Genomic DNA, 14,588 nt, shown 5'->3' with positions numbered 1-14,588 from the left:
ACACTGGGCCACTCCTGTCTTCCCTTTCCCCATCTGTCAAGTTTCCCTGTCATCTTTGATACTGGTATCTGTCCATAACATAATATTCCCCCAGAATATCAATATATTATATATTATCCCATTTGATCATCACTGTATGTGTTAAATAAGGTCATAGGTTGTTTTGAAGGGTTGAAGGAGAAGATGTGATGGTAGATTAACCTATGGAGAAGTGCACAAGCGTGGGGATAGCTCCAGTGTCAGGAGGATGTGGTGTTTCCTCAGCATGTATGAGCTTGTCTTGGCATAATATTGGATGTCAGGACTGCTGGAGTTGTGCTCCAGGCCTGCTAGCAGCCAGGTGGAATTTTGTGATCTCGGTTAGTGGCTCAGTGCTGATGACTGCTGCTGTTGTTTGTGATGATTAAGGTTATTTTCATTGCTAGCAAATAGTTTTATTACTTTTTTCTGGTTAAATTTTGTTTACTTGCCATATATCACAGACACACAGCTAGCCATACTTACTCCAAATAAACTGCATTTAACAAAAGCAGCTTTAATTAGGTACTAGTAATGAGAAAGTGAGAACCTGACATTGAGAACTCACGTTTTCTCTTTTTTCCCCCATTCAGGGAGTGTTTGAAGCGGAGCCCGCGGAGCCCGAAGGCGGAGGGCTCGGATTCAGCAACATCTCAGTCCTCGCCCAGTGAAGAGGCTGGAATGATGACAGAGGTGAAAGTGAAAACAGAGGTACCAGATGACTACATCGAAGAGGTGATCTGGCAGGATGACACCAAAGATTCCAAGAAGAACATAAAGGATGGGCCAGGAGATGTGCCTGCTGAGATCTGTGTGGTCATAGGGGGGGTCCGCAACCAGCAGACGCTCGGTAGGTGAGGGGGTAACGCTCCCATCAGTGGGTTCCCCAGGTCCCTGCTGCTGGGGAGAGGAACAAAGCTCCAGAGGGCTGTTCCTGGAAGCTCTGCTCACCCAGAGGGAGCAGAGCCAAGGTGCTCCTCAATCTCAGGGCCTTGGCTCAGGATTATTTACCTTCCTTAATTTTTGCTATTAGTATCTGGTCACCCCTGAAGACTAGACCAAGATCACAGTAGCTGTAAGAAAAAGCTTAGTATCTTCTCTTGACATGTGAAATGAGTCTCCCATTAGTCATGTGCTCAACTCATGGTGAACCCAGGGCTGGTGGTGGGTGTACAGGGCATAGATGAGAAGGCAATCAGGGTGAAAGTCTTGAGAAAAAGATGAAATACTTTGAGGAAAGTTCCTTTGAGGGGAGTGGATGCTTTATGTGAGTAATTAGATTTTGCTGAGAAACAGGTTGTGCAGGTTGCTATTTGTTTGTTTTTCTGATCACTAATAATGTTGTGGGAAGAATTCTGACTCTGGCTGGCTGTGGTGTGCTACTTCCAAAACAGGACTACCTACCCCACCCCCACCTCCAGCAGTCATGCAAAGAGGCTTTTTCTTTCCTTTTAGCATCAGAGAAAGGGCTTTCTGTGGGCTCCTGGAGAGGCACCACTCTTGCTAAAGGGACTCCTCTGTTGTCTCCAATGTGGAGCAGGTCCCAGCAGTGACTTTGAGAGCCAAAGGCAGTTGCTAATACAAATTAAAAAGAGCAGTTGCATCATGTTTCCTTCAAGGAACTTGGGACAAAGTTAATTTGAGCTGCCCAGCATTGCTGTTGGGGTTGGTTTGTCTTGTAGCAAGGAGAAAAAAGAAGTATTGGTGTTGGATTTTCTCCTGATATTTGCTTGATCATTGTCCACACTGTTGGAAAAAATCCCTGGAGGATGTTGTTAGCTGGTGATTGTCTTAGGAACATTGTTGTCCTGCCTGACCTCTCTTCCCTAGTAAGTTAGCCACTAAGTATGGCAGTGGGAGGTCACTGCTATTTATGCAGGGTCAAAACATCTAGGGAAAGCCTAGGAGATCCATAAGTAGTTCCAACTTAAAGATCCTAAAATTTGGAGGACAGAGCTTTTGTGTCCCCACAGCTCATGGGAGAATTGGTCACTGCATGGGTGACCCTGAAATGAGAGGTGACCCTGGCACCCCAGGAGGGATGGCTGGAGAGATGACTGCTGATACCAGGCAACAGGATGTTCTCCTTCAGCTCTGGTCACCAGCGGTGAACACTTGATGAACACATATGCAGATCAGAACTCCTCGTGGCTTCTGCTCTGCATATGATGTCCTCTGAAAGTGGTGGTTTCTAGTGGAGGTTGATTATGTTGTTATGCAGAGTGAGGAGCAGCTTTTGCTGCTTGCCAGCTTGGATGTGCACCAACATGTTGCACCTATGGACAGCACTGGGGACAGGCTGGAGTGAGGGCTTCAGTGTGTAGGCACTGTCCAGAGAGGGACAGAGAGTTATTTACTAGTTAACAAGTGATTGAAAGCCATAGAAAGTAAACTAGAGAACTGTCTGGAAGGGCTTTTTCAAGTGAAATGTGCATCGCATTTGTTTTTCTGTTATTTTATGGCCTGGTGCTGGGTTTCTTTAAAACCAGCCTGAGGCAGTTGGCAGCTGGCAGCTGATTCCTTTGTGAAAAGAGCCCTGTAAGTGCCCCCGTTCATCTGCCCTTCCCTCAACTCTTATTTGTTGGGGAGGAGGCTCTGAATAACCATCCTGTTTGGCCACCAAAGACTGTGCTCTGTGCGGATTGGCCGTAATGCCCAGGTATCAGTTCCTTGTGGTTTCTCAAACTGGCTCCCAGTCAATTCTTCTGGTCCCCTCAGTCCCCTCAGAAGCCCCAGGCAGGCACCACTGCCCTGGCTGCTGCTGGCTGTGGAACTCACATGGGAAGCATCCTGGGCTGCTGCTTCCCTGGCACCTTTCCCTGCTGCTCTGGAGCAGCCCAAGATTGGGAACTGAAGCTGAAGGCCCCAGTGCCTCCTACCTCCAGAGCAAAGGCTTCGTGCTCTCTGCTGCTGCTCACTGGTACTTCCAGGAGTTTTTTCTTCATGAAGCCTTTCTCGTGCTGTGATCTGGTAGCCTGGTATCTAGATCACTGCAGCTGTGCAGAAGGGCAGGGCTTTGGTGGGGTTTTATTCACTTCCATTGAGGAAACAGTGATTGAAGGTGTCCAAAGTGGTGGTTTTTTTATCAGAATTTCTGATGCAGGATGAATTGGTGAATCTGGAGTAAATGAATCCCTCTTCTTCACATGGAAATGCCACCCGCTGTGGATGGTCACTCCTTTCATGGTGTGCTGAGGGTGGTCAGTTAAATGGGGGGTTGTGATGGTCGTCATCTGACCTGGGGCCACAGTGCTGCAGGCTTCAGGGCCCAGGTGGCTCCAGGTGACAGCTCTCCTGCAGAGCTCAGCTCCAGGACTTGGCTGAGACAGGCAGCAGAAGATTGATGTCTCTTTCCTGAGTCACAGAGCTCCTGCAGGATTGTGCTGTGTTTGTATTTTTAGTTACTACCTGGTGCATTTTATAACAGGGATTCCTAGCTCAGTTGCTGCTATTCACTTGTAGTGTTTTCATCAAATTAGGCCTTGGTTGTGCTGCCTCCTGGCTGGTTACAAGTTTCTCCCTGCACTTGGGACTGTTCTAGACTCCTCCATGTGGAGCGACCCAAATCTGCAGCAAAGCAGGATGGGTGGAGGCAGTGGCTGCAGCTGCCCAGCCAGAGGGCTGGTGTTGGTGAATTTGGACCATTTCCCTTTCATCTGCTTTCAGCAGAAGTCTTGCAAGTCCTCTGGGTCCCTCCTTTGGGAATCCCAGGCAAAGGAAGCCAGCGGAGAGGTTGGCTCTAAACCTGGGTCTGGCTCAGGATCTGCTGCTGCGGATCCTGCTCTTCCCTCTCTACAGACCTGACCCCTCAGGGACCCACTGGCTCTCAGGGATGTGTTCCTGGCACTGCCCAGCTCCACGATGCAATATTTCCTGTTATTTTCTTCTCTTTCCTTGCTAGCTTCACATGCTGGCTTTGGGCCAGGGTTCATTCAAAGATCTCGAGCACATGAACAATTCAGAGGGCAGGGGTGTCAGGGCAGAAAGGCACACAGGTCCATCGTGCACCTGTCTAGAAAGGAGAGGAAAAGAAAATGGCACTTGTGTTGTAAATCAGAGAGAAAGAGGGAGACACTGTTTGACTGATGTAGATGATTTTCTAATGCTGGGAATATCATCAGGTCAGTGTTTGTGTTTTGGAGGACTGAGTTATCTGCAAGTTGATGATGAGAAGTTTTATATGAGAATATTTAAGGTCTCACTCTGGCCCATGCCTTTACAAGAAACATTTTGGAGAGAATTTTTCAGTGATGCATTAAATCAGAAATGTTTCTGAGACAAAGTGAAGAGTGAATCCTTCTGCTTTGAGACTGTCAAACTCACATGGACAGGCTTAATTTGTGCCATGATGCTGATGTCTCAGTTGCTGAGCTGCTCAGCACGTGTAGTGCAAGAGCACTTTGGATTCTCCCCAGTTACACCAAATAAAATAGTCCTGGCGAAGCCATAAGGAACTCTTCGTGACCAGTGACAACTTGCCAGCAAACCACAGGGACAGAAGGTTCTTGGAAATTTTTTGTAGGTTTCAGCCACCATTATTCTTTGGAAATGCATCCACTTTAAGGACTCTTTTCTTGATTATTTTTTTTTGCACAATTTAGATGGCAAAGCAGTGGAACGTGGCTCTCCTGTTGGATATACTCGAAATCGATATTCAGGGACCTGGATTTTTGACCATGCATTGAGATACACGTCTGGTATGTGATGGAAGGGTGTGAAAGTCTGAGCAGGGATCAGGGAGCAAGGGAAAGCTCTGGATGCAGTGGGTGTGTTGCCCAAATTCCAGCTGCGAGACTGAGGAGAAGCCTGGTAGAACTGAATGCACCAACTAACCCAAAACCTTCCCCATCTCCCCTCCTATGGCAAACAGCTTTAACCTGCATGACACACATGTGGATGAAGTCTGAGACAAACCCTGACCATGGTGGCTGTGTTCAAGGCAACACAAGCATGTTCTTTGTAAGGCCTTAACATGTAGTGATTTTTTTTCCCACTTCATCTTTCCTCCACCCTAATAACACATGTATTGTGGCCACTCATCCTTCCTTTCTCTAATATGAGTATCTATGCCTTTGCCTCCCAAAATCGTGGTATTCTGAGTACACAGTTGTGGCTGTTGAGTTGCCGTGGTGCCTGCAGGACTTCAGGTCTGTTGTGCACCTCCCTCAGACCCAAACAAACCTGCTGTCCTCCTGGGGCAGTGCTCTGCCATCCCCAGGCAGGAGGTAGGTAGAAGTACCCCCTGGAAGGAGATTATTTCATCCTTCCCCAAGTTACACTTGAGTCCTGGGTGTTTCGGGACATCCACACAAAAGCCACAGGACACACTGGTCCCTCTTCTGCCTTTGGCTCCTGCCCTTGTTTTCCAGGCACAGCCCCTTCTGCAGTTGGGTTCTGCATTGGAGAGGGAAGGCACAACACAGACACTGGACAGGTTATCTTCTTCTTCAGGAATTTCTGCATAACCAAATGCAGTTAGGTGCCATAGACCATCTCCAGAGGGAGTATAAAAAAAAATGAGGAAGAAGAATTCAGCGAGCCCCTCACTGTTGCTTGCCCATTTTCCCAGTGCTCCCTGTGCAGGCAGTGCTGCTCCAGGGTGGGTGTCAGTCCCAACGTGCTGCTGGAACAGCCCAGCCTCAGTGGTGGCACAGGGACAGTGCTGGAGAGCCCAAGCCATGGTCAGCACGTCTTTTGGCCCTGCTGCTTTGGGCTTCAGCTGGAAATGTTCTCAGGACAGAGTTTTGGAGGTTGGCAATGAATATGCTCAGTCCTGGAGAATGGCAGATGAGCTGGCAGGTGCTGCCAACTTGCTGATGTCCAGGATCTCACTGAGAAAAGCCTGTGGAGTGGCCATGGGTCCCATGGAATTGTTAGGGTTGGAAGGGACCTTAAAGATCATATAGTTCCAACCCCCTGCCATAGGCAGGGGCACCTCCTTCTAGATCAGGTTGCTCCAAGTCCCATGCAATCTGCCCTTGAAAACTTACAGGGATGGGGCTTCCACCACCTCTCTGGGTGACCTGTTCCAATGTCTCATCATCCTCATGGTGAAAAACTTCTACCTAACGTCTAATCTGAATCTACCCACCTCTAGATTTGATCCATTCCCCCTAGTCCTACCACATCCTAAAAAGTCCCTCACCAGCTTTCTTGTAGGCCCCCTTAAGATCCTGGAAGGCCACAATACAGTCTCCTCAGAGCCTTCTCTTCTCCAGACTGAATAACCCCACCCTCTCAGTCTGTCTTCATAGAAGAGGTGCTCCAGCCCTGTGCTCGTTCTTCTGCCCCTTCTCTGCACATGTTCCATCTTTCTTGTAATTGGGGCTCTAGAACTAGAGTCAGGTTGGGGTCTCAGGAGGGTGGAATAGGAGAATCACCTCCCTCAACCTGCTGGCTACACCTCTCTTGATGTAGATATGTGTATCTATATATAAAATACAATTGCCTACAATAATTAAAAGGCTACAGAGCAGATCAGACATCATCAACTGGCTGTAATACCAGTATTTTAGAGTATTTTTTCAGATGTGTAGTCTTGTGTATCAGGCTGTAGCAAAATGCTTCTTTCAGCATCAGTGACAAAGTAGCTTCCCAGGCTCAAAGGACAATCCCAAGTGATGCTAACAGCGAGGGACAGGGAATTCAGCCCTGTTGCCAACTGGGTGGAGGGTTGTTTTCTTAAAAGCTGTAAGCAATATGGCCTGGGAAGGGAAAAACAGAACACGGGCTTAGCGTGCTCAAAAAGTACAGGTGGTTTTGTTCCTGGAAAGAGCTCACTCTGAGGAGCACTGGGTAAGTGTTGTGGGAAAATGGTATTTGGGAATATTTCCTGGGGGGTGTGTGTGAATGTTTTGTTCTTGCTTGTGGCTCATCTCTGAGGTTAACTGTTTTGCATGGTAAGGAATAATTGTTTCCAGGTTGTGAGGAAGCACCCATGGAAATGAAATGCTGTGTGCACACCAGGTCATGTTCAGCCCCTGTCCCAGTCAGCGGAGCTCTCACCCTGCTGAGGAGCACAGCTGGGATCACAGTTACTTAACTGCTGATGGGCAGCTAAGAAACACAATGCTTTTTGCAAATGAGAGCTTAAAACTAAATGTATAGCCTGTTCACCACGTTGGAGTGGGGAAAAAAGGTCGAATTTAACTTAAATGACCAATCTGAGGAAATTTCTGCCTGCCTGTCCAATAAACAGAAGCAACTAAATTCATTGCATAATTTCATAATTAAAAAATTATTCTCCCAGCTCTGTTTCTCTGGTTTCATTTCAAATGACTGGAATTAAGAGACACAAATTGAGAAGAGAGACTGCTGTGGTCATGTGCTTTTCCTTTAAAAGGGCAAAAGTTCTATTTGTATCTTTTTGGTTTCCTCTGGGTGGATATTTACCAAATCTCTGTGGGTTTCTTGGAAAATTTGTACTTTGTGCATTTCTTGAGAAATTTTGAAAACTCCTTGCCTCAAGATAACATATTGCCTTCTTTTTTCAGTCAAAAAGCTTTTTTTCCCATATCCTAGGAACTTACTGAAAAGTAATTCAAGGTTATTTCCGTCCTTTGGAAATATTATTCATTATTATAAAATTATAAGTCAGGCTATTTTAAGAGTGGCCCTTTCATGTTAGCAAAGTTATAAAGATGTACAAAAAAGTAAGTTCAGGGTAATATGCCAAGGAATCTTAAATAAGACTGAAAAAAGAATTGAGTATGGAATAGTGATTTCCTGCATTTATCTCCAAGAACCTTCCAAAAATTACTTTGCTGCAAACTGCGTTCTTTTGTCCCCAGTTTATGGATGAGTTTGTGGTGAGGTTGTTTTTCATGATCTAATATGGTGATGTGTGCTTTTCTGTCTTCTTTTTTTCAGGGTCTTACGAGTGTGGAATATGTGGGAAGAAATACAAGTATTACAACTGTTTCCAGACCCACGTGCGAGCACACAGAGGTATCTCACTCCTGCTCAAATCTTTGGGAATCCTGGGGCAACTTTGGAGTTGGGGGACTATTTTTGGGAAGGTCTTAAAAGATTGCTCTGCTGCTTCTCTGCCCATCAAGAATGCTTCTTGTGGGTGGATAGGATAAATCTTGAGGCTGTCTTTGTGTCTCTCTACTCTAGTACTATTTCTTCTGAGGGCAGGAGCAGCTTTTGTGTTCAGTGCAGTATTTCCTGCCTGGGGGCTCTCTGGGGGCATTGCTGTGTGTTGGGAGAGCTGCAAATCATCAAGTTTCTCCTGGCAGATACCAAGTGTAGATCTCCCCGAGGTGCTCCACGCTCCTGCCCAGCTGGGTGCTCTAGTCCATCCCTGTTAAGTCAGGATGGGAGGACATCAGGTCAGATATTGGCATTGCTATATTGCTGTATTTTTGTGTTAAAATCAAAATGATACTTGAGCTCACCCCTGTACCCCTGCTGTCAGTTGAGGTCACTGTCCAAATGTATTGTTTGTATGAAATATCTCCTGCTTAGTCAGGAGTGACTTGATTTGGATTTTCTGTAAGACTGGCCAGTTTGATGTTGCTTAATTGCAGAAATGTGAAAGTTCTGCTTGGTGATTTGTACAATTAGTGTAGTTTGTGTAATTTGGAGAAATAACAGAACAGGGACTTGGTTTTATTTCCTTTCACCTGAGTTCAGCACTGAAGTCTCTATAGCAGACTTGTAGGAACATCTGCTGTAGCTCCCCAGTTTTAACTGGCAGTATCACTGAGCACTGGGACAGGCTGCCCAGGGAAGTTGTGGAGTCTCCTTCACTGGAGACATTCAAAACCCACCTGGATGCGTTCCTGTGTGATGTACTCTAGGTGACCCTGCTCTGGCAGGGGGGTTGGACTAGATGATCTTTCAAGGTCCCTTCCAATCCCTAGGATTCTATGATTCTATGATTCTATCACTGCGATCTTCAGTAAAGTGAATGTCTAACAGGGTGTAAAGGAAACTCCCAGTGAAAAGTTGGAAAATCCAGGAATGATGAAGACTAATGCAATATTAAATTTTAACTCTCAGAAGTCAGCAGCTGCACAGCTGAAAAGTGAACATGCATCCCTAGCTTTTTCACAGTCTCATAATAACATCCTTTACTTGCACGGGTGCCTGTTTCTCATGTGCTGTTTAACATCACAGACCTCCTTCTGTGCCCTTACATACATGCAGAATTGTCTTTCAGTGCTCGTATTCCTTTCTAAATACCAACAAAATTCCTGAAAGTCCTTGAAATGTGGCTACAAAGCAGCTTCACTTTGCAGTTTAAGAAAAATAATCCATAAAATAACAGTGAGCAGCAGTTATTTGCTGACATGCAGAATGCTTTGCCATTGCATCAGAGCATTGGAGTAATTTTGCAGTAATCATTGCAGTATTTAGAGTTGGGACAAGGATTGCTTTATTTTACTTCTCTTCCCCAAGCACGATGGGATCCTTAATTTTTTTTGAATTTTAGGAGCTTCATTAGTATGAGGTCACCTCCAAGTGAGGTGTGATCCAAGTGTGTGATTCAGTTGATTTGTATTGATACATTTATTTATATTTTGATCATGAAATCCAGCTATATATTAAATGGTCTGAATGCATCAACATAGGCATGTACAATTGATAACCCATTTTTTTGTCATTAACTCAGTGGAGACATGACTTTTGCTTCCAAAACCTCTGTCAGGTGTAGCTATAGAAGACTGAAATTCTCCAAGTCTTGAATGTAGAAGTAGTAATTTTCATGTCAGTGGCAGAGAAGCACAATTTATATATGTGAAACTGAAAACATTGTTTTGTGTTGCTGAAAACAGATGCATATAGTAGTAACAAAGTGCATTTGAATTGCCTTAAGACAATAAAAACCAAAATGAGATGTTTCTTCATGTACACTCCTCAACAAGAAATGAAACTGAAACTTGGTGCAGGTCTGTAAATGTTCTCCCAGAAACAGCCTGAGCTGGCAGTGTCTGGGGAGTGTCCCTGTCTGCAGAGAAATAATGTGCCACCTAATATAGAGTTAGGGGGAAAAAGAGGAAGAATGAGAGGAGGAAAAACCCTGTGTGATATTATCCAGTGAGAATCACAAACAAACTGTTCAGTAACAATGCTGGAAATACTTTGAGACTGCAGGACTGCAAGAATTTTTTTGTGAAAGCTGCTTTTGTTGTCACAAGATTTAAGGTTTCGTGTAGAAGGGGCTGATATTGCACCATCAGAGCAAGTGTGAGAGAAGTTGGTGGTTACAGGCACAATGAGACTGGGATTCTGCACTTTGCGTGTTCTTGTGTATCTTCAGTCTATGTCCTGGATAAATCCCAAGGCACTGGCAAAGCCACCTCTCCAGGTCTGCTTCTCCTCAAAGCACAGAAAATTCAGCTCCTTTGTCCCATGTTGTGCAGTTCTCAGCTGCCAGAAACTCAGATCCTGAATCTTGTATTAATTTCTTTTTGGCCAGGCAAGGCCACTGTGTTGCAGTGACAGAACCGGGCATTCCCTCTTTGCCTGATGCATTTTCCGAGCATCAGGCACCATGTCCTTGAGGTCTGGGCCACCCTTCAGTCCCCTACTATCTGCCTTTCCTTGATCCTGGATCAACTCACCAGCTCAGCATCAGAGTAGCTGGAGCAAAGGATACACCCCTGCCCTTTGAACAGCTCTCTGCTTTCTTCTGTGGTTCCTGTGTCACTAATGGTCCTTGGCCAAGCTGTTGGTCAGTCCTGCAGATGGGTAGAGCTGGTGATGCAAAAGGTTCAGCCCATGGGAGAGCAGGTAGTAATTGTGTTGATCTGGTTTGGGACAGAAAAGGAAAACACCACCTGCCTAGCCTGTCCCACTGTCACCATTCAGTGATACAGCTTCTGTCACCGGGATGAGAGGTTTGGAGGTCCCAAGTCATCCTTGTTTTGAACTGGCTTCTTTCTAAATGGTTTTTGTACACCTCAGTGTCCAATTTGGAACTGCAGCAGGTAAGATAGGGGCTTACAGCTCGTGTCCAGCACAGGTGGGAGGTCTGTTGCCCATTCTGCTCTTGCAGTCGGTCCTTGCTTTTCAGTCATTGCCCTGTGCAGAACTTAAATTTCTTCTCATCCTTTGAGCTGTTCAGCTCTATGTTACGACTTTGACACTGGCAAGATCTCTAGAGGTTAAAAACTATATTTTTCTTTGTAATGATCATTTTTGGGAGGAATTTCTTAGATTTATTTTTGTATCTGCACCTGCCTCCTCTCTAGATCTCCATGGCAGAGAAGGTGTGTTGGAGGTGACTGTCTTCCTCAGGTGTATTTTTCTTCTTGTCTGCCTCCAGGAATGGGTGATTTCTTATTGGAGAACAGGGCATTTTCTTGAGCTTTCCCTGTGGTGCTCAGCATTGGCTGGAGAATTTCAGGGAGCAACTGATGTCCTGGCAGTTTGCAGGTGCAGGTTGAGGCATCTCTTGTTCAAGCTGTGCTGCGTCACAGGGGCAGGCTCCCTTTCTGCTTTGCTCTGGAAGCTGAGATGCAGGCACGGAAACCCCCCTGTAAAGAGTTCTGCAAAGAATCAGAAACGTAGGTAAGAAATTTACTCACTATGTTCTGTCAGGGAAGAGCTGCAAAGGTTGCCTGCCTTCCCCTTCGCCCTCCTGAAATGCACAAATAAAATAAGAAAGAAACCCAACAAAAAAAAAAAAAGTCATGTTGTCGAGCTCAGAGGCTCCTTTGTAAGCTGTTGTGCAGCCCTGCAGGATCACAGCTCCTTCCTCCTGCAGAGCTTCTGGAGTTGGGCTGGAGCAGAAAGGCTGCACATTCCTGGTGGCAGTGGAAGGTTCAGTCCCAGCCATTGGTGCTGGCAAGTGTTAAGGCTTCGCCTGCAGCCTAGGCCTTAGAAATCTGTGGCTTACAGGGCTTTTTGTGTAGCCCTGTGGGTTTTTTCAAGTCATTCAAAGGGTTGGATTCCCTTCAGGACTTAGTCAGCTAGAAAGTTTTGGTTCGTGTGTTGGGTCATCTTTAAGCAGCGTGAGCAGCAAAACATCTGCATGTTTTGAGTCAGGAAAATTACTTCACTTTCATATAACTCAAAAAAAAAACAACCAACAAAACGGCTGAAATGACTTTATTAGACTTTTAAAAAGTAAATTTAAAAACTTTTGGGCTGAGGCCAAGAAAGGGAGACTTTTACCCAAAGGAGAATTCTTCAGAAAGCAAATGCAAGAAAACAGCAAGTTTAACCCTTGCAGGATATGTCACCTCTGTCCTCATAATTGGTGGAAGTTCTCTGTTTCCAGATAAGCTTTTCTGTGCTGAATGATGATTTTGCTCCAGTTGTTTTCCTTTATTATTTATTTACATTATTTAGTTGCTGCATTGCCTTCCCCTGAACCCATCAGCTCTCTGTTACCCTCCTGCATGGGTGTGCCAGGCTGGGGGCTGAGCTGCCATCATCTGAAGAGATGCTGAATGCTCTAGAGCAGGATTTTTTTCAGAAAAGTTTCTAGTTTAACTAACTGTTGAAAAACTTCTCAAAGCTTTTCAAGCTTCATATTAATAGTTTCCACAAAAGGGTTCTGCTCGATTCCAAAAATACAGAAAGGAAGATGACTTGTTCAAACTTGGAACGTGGAAAAAAAGCATTTTTCCAAAGTGCACATTTTTAGAGTCTGAGTTTGAGCAGTTCTTTGACTGAAACAATTTTGAGGTGAGAAGTTGAAAATTAATAGTGAAACAGTCATTCCTGAGGGGAGATGGTGTTTCAGAGCTGAAGAAAGTTGAGTTTCATTTGTATAATTATCTGCTGCTGAAAAATCACAGGATTGGTGGGTCCCTTCCCCTCTGTGCTGCATCCCAAGCATCCTTTTTTTTACTGTGTATAATCTGCAGCAGATTTTTATAGAAGATGCAGAAAGTTACTTGAGACTCAGGAGTTAACTTACCTCTTTTCCAGCTTTCCCACCGACCTCCCTGCTCTCACTTACTTTTGCAACTTTCTCAGAAATTGGTCTTGTGTTTTAAAGCTGTAATTACTTGGTCTCAGCCCAAAGGTGATTTAGAGTGGGCTGTTAGGGGAATTTTAGTGGTTTTTTAAATGCGTTAAGACTTTGGTCTGTCTTATGACAAAGAGTAAACATTTCTTAACACAGTTCAGAAACAGCTGCTTCTTAAACCTTTGTGTCTTCTTTATTCTTTTTAAGTTTGACCAAAGTACTTTTTAAAGCTATTTAAATAACAGAAATGGCCTGGTGCATGCCTAGTACATATATTTGATGGTTTATTTATGCTGTTGCCTGTGAACGCCAGGACAGCATTTGCAGAACTCCATTGTGCCACAGCTAGCTTTTTCCTTGAGTGATCGGTGGTAATTCGAACAAGTAGCAGCTGTGGAAAAAATACAGGAGTTTGTTTGACTGTCGAGGTTTTGTATATGATACTGAGGGTTTCAGATCCTGGCCCCTCAGTTTATGAAGTTGTGCCAAATTAGTATCATTGCCTAGAAAAGTGATCTAATCAGGCAGGTTAATCAAGTAGAAATGTACAAATTCACAAACCCGCAGTCATTTGTTTTTATTATTTTTAAGAAGTAAGGAAATTAAGTGCATACAGTGTTCATTACTTCAGGTTGCAAATTCTGAATTCAGAAATGCTGTGACATTCTGCAGCTGTGGTTTCCAGAGCAGCTCAAACGTGATTCCACGGGACATACGGAATGTTTTCAAACGTAGTTGTGTTATTAGATAATGTGACATACAGTATATGCAATTTGGGATGAATATGAAACACTTCAAAATGGCTTGGCAACCCTAACCATTTATGATCCTTGACTTGTAACACTGGGTTTTGTTTTCCAGCTTGCAGCTTTGCCCATTGCATTCATTTAGGGCTCCGACATGATCTTTGCTGTGTGCCTCTTGCGGTCCCACGTGTTAGGCTGGAGGGAGCTTTTTCTCCCATCGTTTCACATGGGCCTTCAGGAAGACCAGGATAGAATAACAGCCCCAGGGTCGGGTTCTCATGGTCCATCTCTTGTAGGGGCTTTGCTGTGCCCCTCCCGTGGGAGGCCGAGCCGGGTGCGCGTGAGCGATTTCAGCATTGAGTAGAAACTGCAGATCTCATCCTTGCACACTCAGTTAATGACCGCGGGACCGCTGGGATGTGCCGGTCCCGTCTGTGCTCTGAGGTCACCCCGAGGCAGCTCCGGGCCGGGCAGCGCTGCTCCCGCTCCCCCCGCAGCCCCGGGGGCTCCCAGGCCTGGGGCCCTGCAACTCCTGGGAGCAGGTTCCAAGCCTGGTGCAGGGCTGGGGCAGGGACCTTCCTTGTAGCCACCCCGTTTTGACTCCAGGCCCCTGTGACAGCGTGGGCAAGAAGAGCTCCAGCTCTGGGGGCCCTTTCTCAGGGCTGGGGGCTGCTGCGTTTAACTAACAGCCCTTGGGGTGGCCCAGCTGGCCCCGCAGGCTGCCCGGGAAGGGCCGTGAGCCCGCACAGCCCGTCCCGCCGGGGCAGGGAGGCCGGGGCCGGGCAGAGCGGTCTGTCCGGGGCAGCTGTCACATCTAAGCGCGGCTCTTTCTCTTTGCAGACACTGAAGCTGCCTCAGGTGAAGGAGCCTCACAAGGCAGTAAGTACCCCTTGCGG

The 14,588-nt window shown here is 45.8% G+C and overlaps 1 protein-coding gene across 1 annotated transcript in view; it reads left to right on the top strand.

Moving 5' to 3' along the window:
• The first annotated feature begins 699 nt into the window (after positions 1-699).
• Positions 700-14,588, top strand: part of ZNF618 (zinc finger protein 618) — a 74,917-nt gene continuing 61,028 nt past the window's right edge. The window contains exons 1-4 of the mRNA XM_009994328.1: positions 700-868; positions 4,620-4,715; positions 7,888-7,965; positions 14,533-14,571. Of these exons, the coding sequence (XP_009992630.1) occupies positions 700-868; positions 4,620-4,715; positions 7,888-7,965; positions 14,533-14,571 (382 nt within the window). The remainder of the gene's footprint in view (positions 869-4,619; positions 4,716-7,887; positions 7,966-14,532; positions 14,572-14,588) is intronic.

Source organism: Chaetura pelagica, unplaced genomic scaffold (assembly GCF_000747805.2).
Source record: "Chaetura pelagica isolate M959 unplaced genomic scaffold, ChaPel_1.0 scaffold132, whole genome shotgun sequence".
Lineage (NCBI taxonomy): Eukaryota > Metazoa > Chordata > Aves > Apodiformes > Apodidae > Chaetura > Chaetura pelagica.
Note: the sequence above shows the minus strand (reverse complement) of the source record. Positions and strands in the feature narration are given on the sequence as shown.